This window comes from Pangasianodon hypophthalmus, chromosome 7, assembly GCF_027358585.1.
Source record: "Pangasianodon hypophthalmus isolate fPanHyp1 chromosome 7, fPanHyp1.pri, whole genome shotgun sequence".
NCBI classification, from domain to species: Eukaryota; Metazoa; Chordata; class Actinopteri; order Siluriformes; family Pangasiidae; genus Pangasianodon; species Pangasianodon hypophthalmus.
The window spans coordinates 10,149,983-10,173,597 of record NC_069716.1 but is presented as its reverse complement, the minus strand read 5'-3'; the positions used below and the strand labels follow the sequence as shown (position 1 = coordinate 10,173,597).

Below are 23,615 nucleotides of genomic sequence, written 5' to 3'. Positions count from 1 at the left end.
ATATGAACTTACTAATATATGCAATAACTTGATTATTAATAATAACCAATAATTAATAATAATGGTAGGGTGTGATTTCCAGCATTGTAACAAAAAGAAAAAGAGAAAAAAAAAACTTGGCTATGCTTCACAAACCCCACTTTGCAAACCACGTATATAAGAAACACAAGAAGAGTGACGTGATTAAATGATTAAACTTTTACAGCTTAGCTGAAGTGAGGAATAATAAATGAGATCCATCCTTGCTTGTTTTCATTTACTGCCAGATTGATGCACTTTTATTTTTTTAATGATTACTTTCACTAGGCTGTTGTAGTCATGTGTGAGCACACTGTCTCTGAAAGTTCATGTGGTGATACAAAAGAAGGATTTAAAAACCCAATATTGCCCTGAGGATACTATGGGATGACTTGATGAGATGGTGCATGTGAGCAATGCAGCTGTTGTATTATGTGTCTTTCCCGAAACATCTTGAATTTTGGTGTCCATATTAATCTGTTTAATGTCTGCTGAAGGTTATGCCCCTTGCCCTCCACCTCTCTTGCTGAGCTTCATACTCAATGCCATTGTGGGTCCATTACACTGACTCCTTTGTATTGTGTTGTTATTTTCTGTTTTTGGCCGGTTATGAAATTAGTAGCAGTTTAATAATATTCAGTGGCATCACTTACCATAATTGCAGAGATAATTTTAGCTTGAACTTTTATGGTGAAGTACAGTGTCTTCCATTGGACCTGAATTTGTTTCTTCGTAGCAGGATAGTTTTATTCTTAATCAATTCTTAATGTCATTGTTAATCCATTTATGTCTGCATTCTTTGATAGTGTGAAGCACAATGCATGCTTTTTGGTTAAATAACTTACATGACAGATTATCACACAATATCATGTCGTGATAACACCACAGGCACATCCGAATTCTTACAATTGCCAGTTTTCAAGTTGTCTCACATATGCTTTAGTGGTCGATCAATCAAGCTATTCATACTGAGGGGGCGCACATGACTTCTAATGCCCTTAAGACTAGAAAGAGAAAGGAACTTTCTGTCTACAGTCCCGCCCCAGCTCTCCCAGCTCTCAGCAACTAATATAATAATATATAGTGGCTGGAGGGGGAACTTTTATGGGATATGAAAGGGAAGAGTATGAGAAAATGTCACACTATGGCCAACTCATAGGACTTTGGATATCTTTGTTTACAAGCAAATATCAAAGAAAAAAATAATATCATTCCCAGTAGTCAAAAAAATAGTAGCATGGGATATGAGAAGCCTGGATATTACACTGTACAGACTGACATGAGGCCATTATCTTGTATGGAAGCTGTCTGCTATGTGTATGTTTACAGATAAGATACAAAAGTGAAGGACAGTGTGAAAGGTGGTGGTCCATTCTGATAAGATTAAAAGACTTTCGTCCAGAAAACAGATCTGTTGCATGTTTTCATTTTGCCTTGTGTAAGGTAGGATGTACTATGACTCCAACAGAAACGCATTCAGATCCTCCTAAGGCAAACACTCTTTTGCACACTTCATGACTTCAAAGATCTTGTCTTGTGTCTTATGTGTAAGGTCATGAGTTGTTCTGTTGGTTTGTCTAACATGATGCGTTTTTTGGCACAGGTGCATCACAAAATTCCAAAGGAACCTCAGAAACCCTCATCTGCATCTCATCCAGTGCTGCAAGACAGAATGAAGCCCATGTGGCTGGTGATTGTGCTCCTGACAGGCTGCTGTTGGGCTTCCCGTTTCAGTCGTGACTCAACCCAAGTTGCACTCGGCCAGGTTCCCAATCAGGAGTTGGAGAGCACAGCCTGGAATGGCTCCAATGCAGAGCAGTCTGGGTCAAGGAACTCGCACCGCATCCCGTTCCCGCCTATGTGCGTCAGACCCAGTGAGATCAAGCACACGTTTAAGTACATCAACACCGTCATATCCTGCATGATTTTTGTGGTGGGCATTATCGGAAACTCAACACTGTTGCGTATCATCTACAAGAACAAATGCATGAGGAATGGGCCTAATGTGCTGATTGGCAGCTTAGCTTTAGGAGATCTTCTCTACATCCTCATTGCCATCCCAATCAACGTGTTTAAGGTAGGATACACTTCGTGCAAGCACTGTAAGTCATGCCACCCTTATATTAGTGGCATCCAGTTTGTAAATATTAATTGATGTGAGGAGGTCAAGATGAAACGAAGATAAGAGGATATTCCACAGCCTTTTGTGAAAAAAGTCAACTGTAATATATAAAGGGTGTCTCAAAAGTCTCCACACATAAGGGAAATTAATACTTTTTAGCAAAATGTAACTTTATATACAAAACATCCTCTACATGATTGCCATTTCTTTGTAAACACACACGGAGTCATCCCTCTCACGCATGATGAACTCGTGTTAACACAACTGGTGTTATGCATGTAATTGCATGTTCATAGCAACCTTGTGACAGATTCCCGATCCAGCCATGAGAATGATTTCAATACCTTCTTCTTTTATCAAAGGCATTCTTAAAGGCTATCTTATATATAAGTATGAAAAATTTTGGAAGACATTTTGCTAAAAAGTGTTCATTTCCCCTATATATGGAGACATTTGGGACACACTGTACATAAAAGTTGTTGGATTTAAGGTACAGCTTATTCTAAGGCAGTTCACAGTAAATTTTTGACTTATGACTTAAGGTTGGGTGGACACAAATGCGTGCAGATGTCATCCTACTTTTACCTCTGGAATGATAAATCGGTTCATTGTGTAGAGAAACTTGGACAGCAATTGGGCTTAGAGCTCCGCCAAGTAGTAGTGCGCTTTAATAGGAAATGGGACCCAAATATCTCTTGCATCATTTGGAAAATTATGCACTTATCACAGCATTTGAGGGCAGCCCAGTGAAATGTCACAAAAACCTGAAATACCAAATATGTATTTAATCCTAGTGATAGGTAAAGTATCATTTATAATGAATAAAAACAACAGGGCATGCTGTTATAAGATAATAATGAATAACAAGGTGATGTGATCTGTGTAATGGTAGGTTTATTTGTGTTGTGTTTTATTCTGTTTATACCACATCAATTTGCCAGTGATTGCAACAGGTCATCCTTTTTATCCATTTATAGTCACATATCATGGAATGTCCGAGTCAGATCCTTTTTCACTTATACTTAAACCTGTTTATTACTTATTATAAATTATATGGAGTGTCCACCATCTAAGTCCCTGTAGATGTTACTATATATGAAATAATAACATATTAGAAAGAGTGCGTATACTTAAACCTGTTTGTTACTTATTATACATTATATGTATAATCTGTGCTGCCAGATCTCCTAAATCTGTCCACCATCTGTGGATGATTTGTTACTAATAATAACATATTGGAATGAGTGCATTAATATATAAAAACTACTGTCATAGCCCTGCTGTTATAGAAATCTAATTAAACCTTCTGACCAATCAGATTTGAAAATTCAACAGCATTATGGTATAATCATCTAATAACCCCTCTAAGAATAACGTTTTTATGGTTTGAGAATAGTCACTACACACAGTTTGTACCCCAATGTATCCCTACAAATCAAGCTTAACTACTTGCACATGGAAGCAAGAATATTTGAATGAAATTGTAATGAAGGTTCATGTAATTCATGTTATTCATGTAATAGGAAACTACAAAAAACAAGCTTTGTGTGGTTTAACACACATACCCCTCACTGTTAAGACAACAATCGAATCGTTTCAAACATCTGGAAAAACAACTAATTTAAAAGAAAGATGAAGCAAGTGCTTATCTCCATACTAAGAAAATTGTAGAGAGGCTTAGAAGCCAAGGACAAGAGTTCAAGAACTTAACAACTTTAGACTTTACTTGCAAGATACAATAATTTCAAGAATGTGCATGTATTTTTTTTAAGTTTTTACTTTAATGTAGCTCTGTAATCTGTCCAGGGACAAATAACATATGTTACTGGCCAATTATCTTGTACTGGTCTTTGAAGAAGAACATGATTTTTCTCTCCAGCTGCTGGCAGAAGACTGGCCATTTGGTGTGTACATCTGCAAGCTCATGCCGTTCATCCAGAAAGCCTCAGTGGGAATCACAGTTCTTAGCCTTTGTGCCCTCAGTATTGACAGGTTAGTAAGAAAAAGGCCTTGTTTGAAATATTATTTTGAAATATTTGATCTGATTTATCAAATGCAAAAATCAGATGAGTACCTAAAACCTAAATGAATAAACACAGGCTTTCAATCAGAAATACTGAGACATCTTGGACAATGGGTAACCTGAAGGATGATATAGTAAAGATAAAGAGAAGCAAAGGGAAACAACTCAAATTTAAGACTCACAACTTGAGAACTTCAGATCATCACAGTGTCAATCTCAAGCAATCACGTATTCATTCAAGCAACTATGCAATCACGCGGCAGCAGCGAAATCCATAAAATCATACAGATACAGGTCAAGATCTTCAGTTAATGTTCACATCAGATATCAGAATGGGGGAGGAAGTGTGACCTCAGTGACTTTGAATGTGGCATGGTTGTTGGTACCTGATGGGCTGGTTTGAATATTTCAGAAACTGCTGATCTCCTGGGATTTTCACACACAACAGTCACTAAAAACAGTCACTAAAAACAGTGCACTAAAAACAGTTGAAGATGTCCAGTTAAAAATGTCCAGAAAAAAAAAATCACCTGGTAGTTTTCCAATCTTCAACTGCCTGGTAATCATGTGTCTGCTGTAGCATCAGATTCCTGTTCTTGGCTAACAGAAGTGGAACCCAGTGTGGTTTTCTGCTGTTGTAGCCCATCCGCCTCAAGGTTTGACATGTTGTGCATTTTGAGATGCTTTTCTGCTCACCATGTTTGCAAAGAGTGGTTATTTGAGTTACCAGCACCTTTCTGTCAGCTTGAACCAGTCTGGCCATTCTCCTCTGAGCTCTCTCACCAACATGGTGTTTCTGCACACAGAATTGGCATTCACTGGATTTTTTTTTGTTTGTTTGTTTTTGGCACCATTCTGTGTAAAATCTAGAGACTGTTGTGTGTGAAAATCCCAGGAGATCAGCATTTTCTGAAATACTCAAACCAGCCATGGCCAAATCAAACCAACAACCATGCCATGGTCAAAATCATTACGATCACATTTTTTCATCATTCTGATGTTTGATGTGAACATTAACTGAAGCTCTTGACCTGTACCAAGAGCTGTAATGTAAGTGTATGGTGAGTGTATGAAAAAAAAAATCACAAAGGGAGTCTCATAGGGAATTCTTTCTGCAAATAATTTGATCAAAGATGCCAATTGTATTAAACCATACGCTGCTATCTGATCAGATATCACGCCGTGACCTCGTGGAGCCGAGTGAAGGGGATTGGGATTCCGTTATGGAAAGCCGTGGAAGTAACACTCATCTGGCTACTGTCAGTGATTCTAGCAGTGCCTGAGGCTTTGGCCTTTGACATAATGGAGACATTTTACAGAGGCCAGAAACTGCGGGTGTGCTTGCTTCATCCTGTACAGACCACACAGTTTCTGCAGGTATTACCACATTCCCCTTGCATTCAATCACAAATAAGACTTTATATCTTTAACATGTTCATGCATAGACAGATTCTAAGGGTAGCTTCCTTTGTCCAAATTCAATGAAGCCATGATTATCTTGATTATCGTTATAGTTGTACTTTACAGAAGATCTGATTTCTGACGTACAAAACAAAGAATCTGAAACATGACAGTGCATTTTACCAAATTCTTCAAATGTATTGAACATTTTGAATCTCTTCCCCCAAAGTTTTATCAGGATATAAAGGACTGGTGGCTGTTTGGCTTTTACTTCTGTTTACCGCTGGCCTGCACTGGTGTCTTCTATACCCTTATGTCATGCGAGATGCTGAAAAGGAAGAAAGGAATGCGCATCGCCCTCAATGATCATATGAAGCAGGTACTGGCACCTTTTGAGTCCTTTGGAATGTAATTAGAAATGCATTATTTAACCGCCCATGTCATATTTTCATATGATCATTTATGCTTTGTGCATTGCCTCTTCTTCAAGCGACGGGAGGTGGCTAAAACCGTATTCTGCCTCGTGGTAGTCTTCGCTCTCTGCTGGCTGCCCCTGCATCTCAGCCGCATCCTGAAAAAGACTATCTACAATCCCAATGACCCCAACCGCTGTGAGCTCCTAAGGTAGTGACTCTCTCCATTACTTGATCTTCTACCAGCTGACAGCCCAAATTTAGTCGTGAAAGGCACAGCTGAGTACTTATCAGTAGCGACTTTAGATGAATAGTGTGCCAACAGCAGATGTTCCCGTAAGGGCATTTGCAGTGCAGTGCAATGAAGTTCAATGCAGTCCCACAGCTCACTTCCTGTTTACTTCTCTCTCACCTTTCCCCTGTTAACCCCGTCTGCATTGCTAGCTTCCTTCTTGTGATGGACTACATCGGCATCAATATGGCCTCCCTCAACTCATGCATCAACCCTGTGGCTCTCTACTTTGTCAGTCAGAAGTTCAAAAATTGTTTCAAGGTATGGAAATGAACCTTGCATTGTGTTTGACATGGCTGAGCAGTTGACTGAGCTCTAATTGTGTCTATTTCTGCTAATCCCTTAGTCATGCCTCTGTTGCTGGTGCCAGAGGAATTCTCCAGCCATTGAGCAGGGCTCAGGAGTCCGCTGGAAAGGGTCAAGTCATGGTAATGGTCTGGATCGGTCCAGCTCGCGGTCTAGTCAGAAGTACAGTTCCTCCTAAATACTCCATGATACCTGAGGTTCCTGGGCTTAGCAGCAACCAGGTTTGCCCTCATCAGCAGCAACCACATCATCGATTCCCATCACTCCTGAGGACCCAAACTGCCATTGATTCTCATTTCAAAACTACACTGTGGCCAGGACAGCTGAGCAGAGTCACCAAATCTCTTCTGTTCAAGAAGATTTCCAGCACAAAGAATACATGTACAGGTTAAATCACAGACTGGATGAGTGTTGTAAGTTATCTAAGTCGCTTGTAGCCCATGCAGGCTGGATCCTGGATGGCTACACTTTAGGGGACTTTAGGAGCCCATGATGAGACTGAAATACTGAGACTGCACTGGAGGGAGAGTAAAGCACCACGTGTTTCTAGTGTCCATCTATACTTTAGAGAAAGCTTAGGAACTTCCATAAAACAAATGAAGTGTGGCTGGTGGAACAGCACTGATGATATGTACTTGTACTTGCCAATTTGTAGCAATAACAAGTCATAAAAGAAAGTACTGTGTAAAACACTATCTGCAACACTAATGGCATAAATGGCGCAAGCTGTATTATTATAGTATTTTAGGAAGTTGTAGCGCAGATCTGTAATGAACATGACTCACTGCAGTGAACATCTGCATCAACATCTCATCTATATGGCAGTGTAACTGATTTGCCTACTACTAAAGGAAATGTGCAAACTACTGGATATAAGCAAGGTACATCTTTCCAAGTTCTTTCAAACATGGGAGTCCAGTGAACCCATCGAAAGTGAAACCACCACACTACTATTACATTGATTTGGAGTGAAATACCACTGGCACCTCCTAAAAGAAAATATGAATATGACTGATAATATATTATGGAGCATTCTTATTTTTGTATATAATAGATCTCTGATGTTGTCTCTAGTCATAATGATGGTGGTGAATAAGAAAGATAATTAGTCATGCTTATTTTACCTCTTGCCCTGTCACATCCTATGGGTCTGGTTTCTGTACATGTTCACTACACATATACGCACATTTCCATTGCAACAACTCGTTTCAAATTGAAAATGCATAATGTTTTAATACTTGGCTTTATTATTATTATTATTATTATTATTATTATTATTTTGCTAAGAGATGGTTTAGCCATAGCATTTATGATTTTTGAATCCTTGCTATGGCAACATGGGAGAAACCTCCTTTTTAAAACAAAAGCCGCAGTCAAACCAAAGGCGAATAAAATTCACCCAGCGGAAAAGCCAAGTCACTGAACGGGAAATGATGTGGGACGGGAAAGGCTCATTTGCTTCAAGTAGCGTTTACTCTCGTTCGTGCCAACTTTATCTAGGTGAACCATGATCTGTGAATTAATGAACCTCTGTGTTGTGAGACAAAAAAGAAAAAAAGTGAGTGGGACTGTGTTTGGCCGAGCTGCTTTTTAATGCATAGCAGCCACACTGAACTTTCACCTGGCTCATTTCTTATTGCACATCTGGAAAAAAAAAAGGTAGCTAGCTAATGTTATCCCTACAGCCTTTCCGAAATCACATGGCATCAGGACTGCCTGTAATCACCTGATTCTGAATCGCGGGTGAGAAAAAAAAGGGTGGCAGTGGCCCAACACCCATCAGAACCAACACAGTGTTGATGCCTGTGACTTGACAGTATCATGGGATCAGCTGGTTTATATCCTACTAAAAAGAAATTAAAATAAATTCACCGTATGCAAAAAGGAGGAAATGTGCTTGTGCATTTCTGTATCGACAGACAGCACAGGGGGATTGTCATGTGTATCGCATTTAATATATTCTTTCAGTATGTAGGCTATCATATACGTCATCATTTTCATTTGATTATTATTTCATTTTCCAAACTTAATAAGGAATATATATTTTTGTATTCCATACCTTTTTATCTACTGTTTCCATCTCAGCACGGAACTACTAATACTAGTCAGAATTAACATGACATTTATGGCTTCATTGTGTAACTCTTCTATACTCTTTTCAGATATTTGATATATTTACTTTTCCCATTGTGTAAATTTTCATTCCTCCTAGAAGGGTTTTATTTTTCATTATTAACAATGCTTTTATATTGTACCTACTTATTGTCAAATATGCTGCAATAAATGCTATTTTATCACACTGATGGTGCCAGTGTTTGCAATTCCGTAGTTTATTGGGAAGAACCTGAACATCACTGGTGTGGTTTGATGTTTTGTGCACAAATCCTCAAATCCTGGTCCAACTCATGAGCGGAACCACTGCAATCACATCAATCAGCGGTCCAGAGTTAATTATTTGCAATTTGTCACAAAAGCAAAATTTAGTCCATCTTCCATGGGAGCCGAGAAATTCCTGAACGAAGTTCATATACACAATATCTTTATGGAGAAAAAGATGATAATAATAAAAAATAAAAAATAAAAAAAAAAGTTTTAGTTAAATAGTTTGTTAGTACACAGAGTTTTAAACTGAGTGGTTTCTCTGGCTTTCTGCAAATATCAGTCCAGCATCAGATGTTGCTCATATGACAATCCTCTTGGTCCAGATTATTCCATGGCCTCTCCCTGCTGTTCTCTGAAGTCTTTCACTTGTGCCTGTCGAATCAAGCATTCAGCAGTTAGTGGAACTGGCCAATTCTTGAAAATGTTTGTGACACGCATGACAGCTCATTACACACAAACACACACCGACCTTTATTCATCAAAGTTGCATATAGTCTAATTATAACATGAGCGTATGCAAAATTCATTCACTCGAAATTATTTATTAATATTTGTACATCATATCTGTGCGATCATACCGTCAGTGTGCATGCAAATTCGAGCATACCATTTTACACACCCCTGTTAAAGTTTTTCTGATGAAAACAATTAAATCCAGATGAATCATGTCAGAACTTTTCCCACATTCAATGTGAAATTACAACGTATAAAAATTAAGTGAAAAACAATCAGAAATGTTAGGGAAAATTAGGAAAAATAAAGTTACAGTAACCTTGTTGCATGAGTGTGCACACCCTTTTATAATTGGGCATATGGCTGTGTTCAGAATAAACCAATCACATTCTATCTCAAGTTCAAAAGTTATTATCATACAGCTGTCATTATTGAAATTATTGTGATTAACCCCAAATAAAGACCAGCTGTTCTTGACATCTTCTTGGTTTCATCTGACTGCTGAAGATGTCATGGTCTGTAAAGAGCTGACAAAGCATGTACAGGGTCTTTTCCAAAACATTAGATGTACCATGGAACACCGTGAAGGCCACAGAGACATTACCAAGAACAGGACGTCCCTCCAAAATTTACAAAAGGACAAGACAAAAACTTACCAGGGAGGCTGCCGAGAGACCAACGGCAACATTAAAGGAGCTGCAGGAATATCTGACAAGTACTGATTACTCTCTGCATGTGACAGCAATCTCTCATATTCTTCACATGTCTGGGCTATGGGGTAGGGTGGCTAGACAGAAGCCCTTTCTCACAAAAAACATCCAAGCTCCATGTGTCAAAATGTGTAACGGTCTGATGAGAACGATCTAAAAGATATAATAATTCCATAATTCCAAAAGGTTTTATGTTTGGTGCAAAAAATGCACATTAACAAAAGAACACCATGCCCATGGTGAAGCATGGTGGTGGCAGCATCGTGCTTTTGGGCTTTTGGAATTTCACCTTTCAGTATGACAGTGACCCAAAGCATACATCCAGATCAACAGAGGAATGGCTTCACCGAAAGAAGATCAATGTTTTTGAATGACCTAGCCAGAGCCCAGACCTGAATCCAGCTAAAAATCTGTGGGGTGACCTGAAGCAGGCTGTGCACAGGAGACGCCTTACAATTTGATGGATCTAGAATGTTTTGGAAGAAAGAGTGGGAAAATATTGCCATGCTGATAGACTCTTACCCAAAAAGACTGAGTGATGTAATAAAATCAAAAGGTGCTTCAACAAAGTATTAGTTTAGGGGTGTGCACACTTATGTAACCAGGTTATTGTAAGTTTTTTATTTTTCTTTTTTCCCTAAAAATGTTTGATTGTTTTTCATTTTATTTGTACGCCGTGCGATAAGACATGATTTATCTTAGTGTTATTCTTTAATTCACAAAAACCTGCAATTTTAACAGGGGTGTGTATACTTTTTTTTTTTATATCCATTGTAGTAAGTACTATAAATAATAGCAATAGAAATAGCAAAGTTCGCCCTATTCTTGGGAGACTGTGTGTTCTACAGCCATATATGTGGTCAGGAGTCTAGAAAGAATAACTGGCTCTGTGCTCTGGGTGGGAGGGATGGTATTACTCTCTCTCCTGTCAATCAAGCGTGACACTAACCAATCGTGGGTGTCTGTGAGCTCATGTATGCGAAAGAGGGCAGAAAGCATGTGTTAGCCTTCACCCTCACAGGTTGTTAGCTGTTGTGTGATACAGGAGAGCTGGCTAGTCTGTGGGAAATGGCAAATGACAAAATGGGGTAAAAATCCAAAATAAAAAAATAAAATTGTATCATTAATAGCATTTGGTATCATACTAAAATGCAGGCAATGGGGTTTTTAGTGTCCACATGTCATTTGAAATAGTGAATCAGAATGTGCAGACGTGGATATTTATTAGTTCAGTAATCCTTCAGCCGAGGTGCATTTACTAACACAAGGTCCATGCTGACCCTGTTGCGGAGACTTGGACAGATGAACCACATGCCCAGGTTACTCACAAACACTTGAACATCATTTACAGGTTTTTTTTTGTTGCTATTATAATTCCATATTAACACTAAAAATGCCAGATGTACCTTTATTTATTTGGTATGTTGCTTTTCAGTTTTTTTTTTTTTTTAATATTATTTGTTCAGAATGGAAATGTGGCTTAGCTATATACATAAATTAAGTTCTAATTAAATATTTAGTTCGAGCTTACTTATTTGAGTTCTAAAATGAAAAGAACTAGCTATAAGTAGAGTTCAGGTGAGTTTGGAAAACAGTTCAGTGATCTACCTGAATATGACCTTAAACAGCTTTATTAATAATAATAATAATAATAATAATAATAATAATAATAATAATAATAAAAAGCACACTTGTCTTTATTTACAGGAACTGCATACAAAAACATCTCTAATTCAGCTTCACTGATTTTTTTTTTACACTACATTGCAATAAGTATGTGAACACCTGACCATCACACCCATATGTGCTTGCTGAACATCCAGGTTTCCACTGCATTCAAAAATTCTAAGAGCATCCAGAACTAATGAGTATTTCTACGTAAGCGGTACAAATGTCCTGCCAGTATTATTCTTATCAAAATCAGAGACTTTGGATTTACGAGAACACTGTGCAAACTGAATGCTCATCTAAAAAGTAAAGAACCCCCCCACGGATATCCTGTACAGAGAGAATCTCTGGGCCATTACCAGAACTACACAACTCTGATTCAACAGGGAGTGGGGAAAAGAGCCTGAAGGACCAGCTGTGTGTGCAGCTTGCCAGTACTAACAGGAAAACCAGGAAACGTGGTTGAGGGGTTTATCTGGGTGTTAGCAGGTGGCAGAAAGCTGAGAAACAGTTGTGATTTGAGAGTGTGTGTTTGGGTTCAGTCTCACCTCAAATGTGTGCAAGACGTGTTTACAGACATCGGTGAGGTCGTTCAAGCCCTTGCGCAGAGGTTCGGTTGCTGGGAGACCTCCTAGGAATGTTAAAGAAAAATATAGTATATTATATAAATATATATATATAAATACACACAGATCAGCCATAACATTAAACCCACTGACAGGTGAAGTGAATTACACTGATTATCTCATTACAATGGCACCTGTCAAGGAGTGGGATATATTAGGCAGCAAGTGAAGTTGATGTGTTGCAAGCAGGAAAAATTGGCAAGCATAAGGATCTGAGTGACTTTGACAAGGGCCAAATTGTGAAGGCTAGAAGACTGGGTCAGAGCGTCTCCAAAACAGCAGGTCTAGTGGGGTGTTCCCGGTTTGCAGTAGTTAGTACATGAGGAACATGACAAAGAGTTCAAGGTGTTGACTTGGCCTCCAAATTCCCCAAATCTCAATCCAATCGAGCATCTGTGGGATGTGCTGGACAGACAGGTCCGATCCATGGAGGCTCCACCTCGCAACTTACAGGACTTAAAGGATCTGCTGCAAACGTCTTGGTGTCAGACACCACAGCACACCTTCAGAGGTCTTGTGGAGTCCATGCCTCAACGCGTCAGAGCTGTTTTGGTGGCACAAGGGAGACCTACACAATATTAGGCAGGTGTTTTTAATGTTTAATATTAATGTATGGCTGATTGGTGAGTGTGTGTGTTTGTGTCTATATATATATATATATATATATATATACACATAAACAAATACATACACACATGCACACACACGCACAGTTTGTGTGAGGAGGAATGTGTTTGACATGTTCACCTGGCATACTGTGTAGTTTGATGCCAATTATCTACACCAGTTTGCAACGTTCTCTACAAAACTAAATGCTCCCAATCCACTAAATATCTCACAACAATGCCAACTTAATTTTTACTACACGTATGCATACACAAGATGGCTGTGTTCTTTGGTGCGTTGGCTTTGTAACATGTGGAGCATACTGGACACAAGTTGTCCTACTTCCCACTTGAGAAGTCGTAATCTTTGCTTTATCTAACTATCTTCCGAACACTTCCCCCTGTTAAAACACATAATGCACATAATGTTATTAACCATTGTGTTCTGTTCACTTTTTTTTTTTTTTTTTTTTAGTAATGGATGCACTGTTCATGGGTCATATTGACTTTGAGAAGCAGAGGCAGAAAATAATATTTGTAATGACCAACCCTGAATACATCTATGCTTTGTGTAACAATAAAAGACATAAAAAAAGCACTTCTCTTCCTTTGGGATGCTTCCACCAGCAGGTGTATCCGAGTGAATTCACTTGCTTGTTTTATTTGTACAAAGCAGCTGGTGTCAACTGATATTTCACCACGTTTTGTAATCCGTTTTATTCTCTGGTCAGAATGACCCAAATATAACCCGTGGAACATAAATATAGGGGCTGGCAGTTCAAACAATTTTCTGGCCAGTAGATAAGCGAATGGATGTGGGGCAGAAACAGTTAGGAGCTACAACAGCATGTCTCAGACTCTCTACTTCAAGTTTCAGACTGAAGCCAGCAGTGGAGCAACACTGGAGCTTTTCTTTTCGGAGGGAATCAGGGTTGAGGGAGTTGGCTACAATTTAAAATTTCCTCCTTTCCCATTAAATTGCCACATGGGACAAGATTGAGATGAAGTGTTCTGCTTTAATCAAACTCTGAAAATAGTTCAAACGCCTTGAATCATGCTTTTAAATTAATGTTTTCCATTAGACTAAGCGATTCTGTATAATCGTCCTCAGATGAAGCCACAGCAAAAAACAGCAATATATCCTCAATCTTGGTCGAAGTGAATAAATTTGAATTTTTTTTTTTTTTTTTTTTAATAAACCACCATCATGTCACAGTACAGTTTACTAATCCTGCACTCGTCTATTGGACAGTTAAGATCCTCTTTCTGTGCTAAAAGATAAAGCTTTGCGCTTTCTGAAATTCGTTTCGGTTCTGGTGAAGTATAACTAGCTTAAGGATTTAACCTTAATTATGTGTGGTCTAATGAGTGACTACTAAAAATATATTGTATTCAGAAACATAAAATATAGAATTTCCTACACTTGACCACTGACACTGCTCTTTAGTCTGCCTTGATTGAAGTGAAGTTAGTAACACATGTGAAACTTTGGTATCAAGACTGTTTCAGAAGATCAAACCTATAATTGGATATGGGAGGATCTTGTGCAACTTTTAGGTCAGGAACTCAAATGAAGACAGCAATATTACATATCCATTACAGATTCTTGTTATTATTAATAACAACATTCTCTTCTTTTTCATAAAATATCAAATTCTCTCATCTTATGAAACAAAAAGCATTAAGAAAGATATGAAGTCACAGCTGGACATATTCTTATTCATCAGATCAAAAGTGCCAGCCAAATGATCTGATCTGATCTGATCTGATTGTGTGTCTGTTGTTTGTTACAATAACAAGGAATTCTGCTGCACTTGGATTGAATTCTCAATATAGTCTTTTGGAATTGTGTATTAGAGTAGATATAAGGGTCCATCATATCTAGTCTCTTGTATCCACAAAATTAAACCAGAACTGACTGAGTGCATGTTGTTGATCAGTTTCAGTAGACTTGTATGAAGGCATGAGGTATTTGTGTAGAAGCGGCAGAGCTCCTCTACCAGCTGTAAACACACAAACCACCGGACTCCAATTAGCTTCTGGCCCGGAAAATTCCATAAAAGTCAAAAACTCTTGTCATGCGTTCCATGTTGTTGAGCTAAGAGGAGAAACAATGCATTGACTGACCCTGCTGATGTGTCTTATTGAATTCTGGCTGCAGCTAATGACATTAAGAAATTTTAGGTGTGTTTTGTATGTGTTTGTGTCAGGCAGTAATCCTGTGGACCGGGAGACGACAACACAGATGTCTGGAGGAAAAAAAAAAAAAAAAAAAAAGTCCCTTCCTTAGAGCCTGCTCCAGTGTGACTGAAGAGATGCTTTTGTTCTGTGTCTAGCCTCATTCAGTACAAGAATAATCTAATTAACATGAAATAAACTCATCTCATGCCAAAGAAAGTTAGAGTTAAGGAGAAAAAATGTGCTTCGAGGTCCAAGGAAGCATCTCTCACTGTCACCCTTAAAGAAATGGGATAAACTACATAAAGTAGGCTACAAATTAAGGGTGGAATGGTATGAAGAAAGAGAGAGGAAGGAAGGAAAAAAAAAAAAAAAAAAAAAAAAAAAAAAAAAAACATTAGCATTACAATCATTGCCGCACTTTTTGGTATAAAATTAACTGATTACAGAAGATGATATTCAATGTCCTTGAACAGCGCAGCTAAAGAGCATTACTATGAACGTAGAGTCCTTTATTATTATATAGTATTATTATTATTCTATAAATGTAAAAGGGGGGTGATCCAATTTTAGAATATTTCCAAGGAAGTCCTAATCTCACCTCGTGTCTGAATGCGGAAGTTGATCTTGCTCTCGGATGGGTGTGTAATGCTGTAGCCACAGAACTCCACTTCAGGACTGTGGAAAGGGAAAGAAAAAAAAAAAAAAAAAAAAGACACCGGCAAATCACATTAACCTGTTGAGCTAAATGGATTTTATGACTAAATCGTCACAGGTTCTTTCATGCCTGTCATATACCTCATTTGCTCTGTATATAAAGTGTATACTCTGTATACACTTTATCCATTCACTCTGTACTACTTATCTGTTCATCCATCTGTTCCATCTGTCTGTCCGGAAAGTTTACTGCAGTGTACTTCAGTATTAAAAGGGCAGGTTGTAATGATTAAAAGTGTTCCTACACCCATAATAACCCCAATAAACCCAATAATCATTAAAAAACATCAAAGGAATCTATGATTTGCGATACTGCCATGCATTTGATTTCAACAAACTGAAAACGCTGTACAAAAAAAAAATAATAAAAGAAAAAAAAAAGAAGAAAAAAAAAGTGTTATTTATGAAGTGTATTTATTTATTTGATTATGACGGAATTGCGTCAAAACACATGAATTTGATGGACAGGTATTCATGATGAGATTCTGTTCCAGACTTCATTTAATTCCAGAGCACCAGGTCATACTTTTGGAAATAGATGAGTTTTCCCATGTGCTTGTTTCTTCTCTGAGAACCAGTAACAATGTCGTGACCTCGTGACCTCAGCCTATAGAAGGTCTCCACTAGGTCACTTTTGTCCTCCATTCAAGTGTTGATACCGCTCCCTAAAAAGTTTTAAACCATTCTCTACTGAGGATAGAAATGATTCAAACACACGACAGCTTTATTGACGTGCAATGAAGCAACATTTAACGTGTAAAGGTAGAGGGTGAGCTCCATGCTGCCACTTTGAAAATGTCTAAAGTGACACCACTTGTGTGGAAAGCGCTGCTTTAACCTTTTCTAATGAATGGGCTAAGCTCTATATACACAGCACAGCTCTTTTACAGGACATAGTGACAGTCAGAAAAAAGCAGTCTTACGGGAAAAAACAAAACAAAAACAACACACTACATGTGTGGAAAGTGACCTAACAGATAACTTTACTGTCAAGAGATGACGAGGCATTCTGGAAATGAGCAGACGGGAAAACTCCACTTGCTCCATCCGAGCAAATACACGTAGTCAAAGAACCACATTTACATACATCATTTTATGTTTGGAGCAAAAACATTACTGGTCCTTTTTATAATTTGCTTCTTGCTATTAGTCAGTGATGAATCTACTATTCTGCCAGGCATCTTTTTTTCTTTTTCTTTTTTTTTTTTTTTTAAACATGCCCACACAGTTTTGATCAAAACTGTGTGGGCATGCAAAAAAAAAAAAAAAAAAAAAAAAAGAAAGAAAAAGAAAAAAAGATGCCTGGCAGAATAGTAGATTTATTATTGTTCTGCAACTTTTTTTTACCTTTTGAAAACAGTCTCTGTCAATATGATTTGAGACTTAATGCTTTAATGCTTTATTTCCTTGTGGGCAGTGTATGGTCTTTTAGTGCATTTATTTAAACTTTAATTTAAACAGGTAATATATTAAGAACAAATTTATATACAAATTTATTTACACAGATGTGGCCTGGCAAGCAACAAGTTGAATAACAGACAAAAATAAAGGTACTAAAGTGTGTGTGTGTGTGTGTGTGTGTGTGTGTGTGTGTGTGTGTGTGTGTATGTATGTATGTATATATGTATGTATGTATGTATAGATAGATAGATAGATATGAATTGACAGAGGCTATTTTCAAAAGATAAAAAGAAAAGGTACAGAGCAGTAACCAGTTTCTCTTTCCACAAATCGTTGTACTACTCAACTACTCTTGAATTTCTACTTCTACCTCCATAGGTCTAGTAAATATCATTATTGATTAATTCCCTAAAAACAACCCATGTTTTTATGAACCTTGATCAGTTACAAATGGGAACAATCTCTTACTTCTTCATGATCATGTATCTGAGCGAATTGCCCAGTGTGTGGTCCTCTTCATGCAGGACGAATGTCACACAGCCTTCATCAGCGCCATCCGCTTGGACCTATTTACAAATACAGAACACAGTAACAGCAGCTGTGAGTAAATATGAGAAGATTCCCTCTAGGAGGAGATATGGGGTACCTATTGCTAGAAAGGAATTCTTTTATGTGACAAGCTGTTGTCTTGACTGTTGAATTTTTTATTTAGATTCTTAAAAGATCTGACATGATTTATCTTGGTTTTATTTTTCACATCACAAAACCTGCAATGTTAACAGTGGTGTGTAGACTTTTATATCCACTGTAAGTAGCTAGTACCGTTAGATTGCTTTGCTAATCTCCCAGCAAACTACTATAAAACCTGGCATGTAATATGTAAATTAAACAACCTGTTTGTGTTTAACTACTTTTTTGTCTATGTATTTGTGTTTAACTAGTTAAGCTACACTATATAGCCAGACGTTTGTGGACACCATCACACCCATATGTGGGTCTTCTCCAAACTGTTGCCACAAAGTTGGGAGCACACAATTGCATAGGATGTCACTGTATACTGTAGCATTACAATTTCCATGACAAGGTCCATGAAGACAAGGTTTGCCAAGGTTGGTGTGGAAGAACTCGAGTGTCCTCCACAAAGCCCTGACCTCAACCCCATTGAACACTTCTGGGATGAACTGGAATACTGACTGCACCCCAGACCTCCTCATCCGACCTCACTGCCTGACCTCACTAATGCTCTTGTAGCTGAATGAGTGCAAATCCCCAGTAAAGGCCTGGCAGTAAAAGCATCTCAAGTGAGGAAACTCAGCATTTGGCGATGTCCATTTTTATATTTATATTAGTTTGTTCAATTACTTTTGAGTCTGTGAAAATGGGGGGGACTATGTAAAAAAATTTATGTAATTCCTAAATGATTAATGCAATATTTTTGTTAAACCCCTTGAATTAAAGCTGAAAGTCTACACTTCAATCCCATCTTGATTGCTTCATTTCAAATCCATTGTGGTGGTGTACAAAGGCAAAATTACAAAAAAATGTGTCACTGTCCAAATACTTATGGACCTGACTGTAGCTACTACTGTTTCTCAGCAGGAAAAAAAAAAACAACAAAAAAAAAAAAACAGTGGACAGTGCACACCCACAGCAGCAACTGCTTCAGAACATTCAACATTCGGAACATTAAAAGCTTATATTAAACATCATCTCAGTGGTGTAGCCAGGAATTCATTTCAAATTAATCTTGTCATTAATAACGTTAATAGGTGTAGGAAATAAAATACCTTTATGAAAATGCTATACAAATTACATGCTATTAATTTGGCAGTAATTACATCTCACCTTATAAAACCAGATCTACTGGGAAAAATGCATGATTCTGATTGGTTAATCCTGTTCTCATCATAGCAGCTGCTAGCCAGTAAAGTAACACGTTTGTTTGGCATAGACCTTTTATGAGCATCATTATCGTGCAATTACTCTGCAAAACATGTTCTTTCACGTGTGTTATGTTAACTACAAGCATACACACACACGTACATATATGTATCATATATGTATGTATGTATGTATATGCGCTTGTATATATACTTCAATCACATCTTGATTGCCTCATTATATATATATATATATATATATATATATATATATATATATATATATATATATACATATATACATATACATATATACACACACACACACCGCATCATCATGATAATAGTGTAATCCATGATAAAGCTATATAGCTATAGGGATAACTGAATTTCACCACACTGAGACTTTGACAAACTGTACGCCAACATACCCGATACTTAATACCTAATAAAAGCTAATGTGGGCCCCAAATCATTGAGGAGAATCAGCTGTTAACAGAAGACAGGAAAGGTGGAGAGGTCAGAAACGTAAGGGAAATCCACTGATCATAAGATATTTTCTGTTTTGGGACGGAAAGATCTGTTGACACAGGACAGGAGGGGCAATATGAGCCGAAAGTGGAAGAAGATAAAGAAGGGGGGGTGGGTGGGGGGGGGGGGGTGGGGGGGGGGGGTGACAGATTAAAGCTACATTAGCATGGTGGCCAACTTAAATTTCTCCTTATCAGATTAAACAGCAGATCAGATGGTTTGGCCTGAGTGAAAATCTCAACACTGAAAGTTTTATTCAACATGCAGAGTCCTTTCTGATTGTTATCTCTCTCTCTGTGTGTGTGTACATATATCTCCTGACTACACAACGTTAACAAAACATGAAATTGCTGAACATTAATGTAGTCCTGCTGTCAGGTTTTGTTTGCTTTGCTAATGCCATCCAGTTATGCAACTCTGGACCACTGTATCAGTGAGACGTGATCATTCGGAATGCACCGATGCCACTTTTTTCCTGCTTGACCTGACACTGAGATTAGACATCAGCGCACCATCAGTGCGTTATGCTGACCAAGCCGAGTGTCTGATCATCAGAGGCATGACTGCAGATTGTATTTGAGTCCTGGGGTCATGTGCAAGATCTGTGTGGTGTCAGTCAAGATCAACAGCTGGGGTTTGTCTGGATGATCAGAGCACACAGTTTAAAAAAAAAAAAAAAAAAAAAAAAAAAAAAAAAAAAAAAAGGTATAGTGACTGGTTATACAGCTCATTTTTACATAGCAGCTTTCTACAGTATCAAGAATGCAAATATGATGTGATGTTGGTTAGGAAACCAATTTGGCAGACGCTCTTGTACAGAGCGAGTTACGGAAGCAAGTCCATATTCTGACATTAACTAACTAACTAAATAAATAAATAAATAAGCAAGCAAGCAAATGTAATAAGCATATGAGCATATGTATACTTAAGTACTTATTAAAGGGAGCTACTGAACTTTTTTTTTTCCCCAAAACTCCCAGCTTTGAATGCTGAGACTGGTTGAGCCAAAGCAAAGACGAATTCCATGCTAATGGGAAAAACACTACCTGTTCTGGTTTGTAACATTATTTAAGATTTAAGCCCGAGACATGCTTTCAGAAAAACTTTTTTTTTTTTTTTTTTTTTTTTTTAAACTCTACAGGAGAATCAAATATTAGACAATCCCATGAAGCAGCAGTGGTACAGTACTATACAAGTCAGGTTTTGGATGCAGCTGTACACCGTATCAGTGCCCTCTAGTGAAGTAACATTCAAACTCCAGGTATTTGAATGAATATCTCCAGCTTTTCATACACCTACTACTAAATCATACTGTATTTGACTGAACTTGGAAGTGGGAAGTCGGAGCGCAGAATTACGTGGAAAAACAAGGACGTCTCCGTGAAAGCTCGTCTTTTATTTGCTCTGTCTGAGCACTTAAAGCTCATAAACCAGCAACAAGTGAGCCATCTAACACTAGTGAAGTGAGTGATTCCTTCCATAAACGATAGTTAAAGTTAGTTTTCTCCAGTGCCTGCACTTTGTAATGGTCTGTAGGTTTTCCACCATGGGAGAGTCTTCAGGACAGATGGGTTGGTGCTTTCTGGTTTCTCAGTAACATGAAAAGAAAAGCGGTGTATTTTGTCATTAATTTCAAGAGAAAGAAAAAAGAGAGGCTGGTGAGGGAATGACTGTTTAGCACTGCTATAATGTAATAACATAACAGGAGCCAACTTGATTCAAATGCATTCCACAACATTAAATATATCTATAAAAATTATTTTTGTTAAAAAAAAAAAAGCATGAATATTTGTTTAATTAATGGAATGTAATTGTAATGTAATTAATGGAATGGAATGGAATTAATGTTTGTTTAATTAATGGAACTGTAATCACTGGCGGATTTCTGTGGTATAAGAGGAATAAGACACTTTAGAGCGTGCTGTTATAGGAAAATAATTAACTTTGTATGTAAAAGTGAATTGCACTGCAGAAGCTTGACACTCTACCATTCAGGTATACCTGCCACAAATAATCCTTTCAGAACAAATCACTGTGCATGACAAATCGTTACTCTGCAGTCTCGATTCTTTAATTTTCAAAACCCCAGCATATTTACATTACTTGCTGCAGCCAGTGTCCGTTAGGTCCTCTCTCCATATTCAGTTACAAGTTCCCAAATCTAATAGCTCTTTTGGTTCCGTGTCGATTCACACTACAAGCGAACATACAAACTGTACTGACATTCATCCTATTTCTATAACATATATAAGTGTCAAAGTAACACCCACATGAATGCCAGGTTTCCCAGCAGTGCACTGCCCAGAGCATCACACTGTCTCCACCAGCTTGCCTTCTTCCCATAGTGCACCCTGGTGCCATCTCTTAACCAGGTGAAGGACGCACACACACCCATCCGTCCATGTGATGTAAAAGAAAACGTGATTCATCGGTCCAGTTCTGATGCTCACATGCCCATTGTAGTCAGCATGGGCACTCTGACTAGTCTGTGGGTACACAGCCCCATACGCAGCAAGCCGTGATGCACTGTGTGTCCCTGACACCTTTCTATCATAGCCAGCATTAACTTTTTCAGCAATTTGTTCAACAGTAACTCTTCTGTGGGATTGGACCAGACAGACTAGCCTTTGCTCCCCATGTGCCTGAGCCTTGGGCGCCCATGACCCAGTCGCCGGTTCACCGGTTGTCCTTCCTTGGACCACTTTTGGTAGGTAATAACCACTGCATACCGGGAACACCCCACTAGTCAAAGTCACTCAGATCCTTATGCTTGCCCATTTTTCCTGCTTCCAACACATCAACTTCGAGAACTGACTGTTCTCTTGCTGCCTAATATATCCCACCCCTTGATCGGTTTTATATATAGGTATGTATGTGTGTATGTATGTATGTATGTATGTATGTATGTATGTATGTCTCTATGTTATGCAATTGTACCTTTGTTTTTGTTGTTCAACTTTTTGCTTGCAAGGGCACATATGTGTAAACAAATTTGTATAAAAAAATAAATTAAAAGTTAATAAATAAACTAAAAGACCATACATTGCCCACAATGAAATAAAGCATTAAAATGTGAACTTTAGTTTATATCTTATCCTATAATGTAACACAGCTGATCACTTTCTTCATCACACTTGTATTAAAGATTGGGAAGATATCATGCTAATGTTTACTTGAACATAGCTATATGCTAATGCTAGTTAATATTAGATAAATACTGCAATCGCCACTTTTTCTCTCGTAAATAAAAAGGCAATGTTTAAAGGGGAATTTCCACATCCTCTTGATCTTATGACTTTATACAAACTAGAATGTAATATTAATGCAACTAAGCAGTGCAATGTGCTCTTTACTGGCTGCTGAGGTTCACCGTGTGATATTGTATTTTGCTCTCCTTCCCGCAAGAAGGTAGAATGACCAGAAAAAAAACATATTAAATCAGTTTTTAAGTTAAACGGATATATCTTTATTAAACTCACCATCTCCAAAACCGGCTTCTTTTCTGTATCAGTACCAGCCATGCTTTTAACGCCGAAGATGTCGCTTAGAGATGACGTTCCGCCCGCGACGCAGACACATGACGTTATTTGTTTTCCTTCGCCTGAGACCAGAGAAATGACCGAATCCCAAATGGCCTAGTGTACTTCATAGGGTATGAACCTATAGTTACTCCCTATGCACTATATGACCAATATGCAGCTATTTGGGATGAAGCCTATATTAATGAGGGAAGCGTTTCGCTTCAAAAAAAAAAAAAAAAAAAAAAAAAAAGCCTTGACTTTATTATTATTATTATTATTATTATTATTATTGTTGTTGTTGTTGCTGTTGTTAGTAGTAGTAGTAGTAGTAGTTGTAGTAATAGTAATAGCAGGGGTAGTAGTGGTAG

The 23,615-nt window shown here is 37.9% G+C and overlaps 2 protein-coding genes across 2 annotated transcripts in view; one reads left to right on the top strand and one right to left on the bottom strand.

Moving 5' to 3' along the window:
- Positions 1-9,131, top strand: part of LOC113542803 (endothelin receptor type B) — a 10,048-nt gene extending 917 nt beyond the window's left edge. Inside the window, exons 2-8 of the mRNA XM_026940573.3 lie at positions 1,622-2,095; positions 4,020-4,132; positions 5,336-5,540; positions 5,794-5,943; positions 6,055-6,188; positions 6,422-6,530; positions 6,616-9,131. Of these exons, the coding sequence (XP_026796374.1) occupies positions 1,691-2,095; positions 4,020-4,132; positions 5,336-5,540; positions 5,794-5,943; positions 6,055-6,188; positions 6,422-6,530; positions 6,616-6,753 (1,254 nt within the window). The 5' untranslated portion in view covers positions 1,622-1,690 and the 3' untranslated portion in view covers positions 6,754-9,131. The remainder of the gene's footprint in view (positions 1-1,621; positions 2,096-4,019; positions 4,133-5,335; positions 5,541-5,793; positions 5,944-6,054; positions 6,189-6,421; positions 6,531-6,615) is intronic.
- On the bottom strand, positions 8,882-23,347 carry polr1d (RNA polymerase I and III subunit D). Its single transcript, XM_034305988.2, has 5 exons — positions 23,206-23,347; positions 17,784-17,881; positions 15,799-15,875; positions 12,337-12,419; positions 8,882-9,329 (listed from the first exon to the last, which is right to left on the bottom strand). Exons 1-5 carry the CDS (start codon positions 23,245-23,247, stop codon positions 9,282-9,284), a joined length of 348 nt encoding a protein of 115 aa, XP_034161879.1. The 5' UTR covers positions 23,248-23,347; the 3' UTR covers positions 8,882-9,281.
- Positions 23,348-23,615: the final 268 nt, after the last annotated feature.

Excerpts from the sequence above, each read along its gene's own strand:
- polr1d (XM_034305988.2), bottom strand. The coding sequence starts at position 23,247 with ATGGCTGGTACTGATACAGAAAAGAAGCCGGTTTTGGAGATG. Across the intron at positions 15,876-17,783 it reads AGATACATGATCATGAAGAA|TCCTGAAGTGGAGTTCTGTG; the intron begins GTAAGAGATTGT and ends CCCTTTCCACAG. Across the intron at positions 12,420-15,798 it reads CTTCCGCATTCAGACACGAG|GAGGTCTCCCAGCAACCGAA; the intron begins GTGAGATTAGGA and ends TAACATTCCTAG.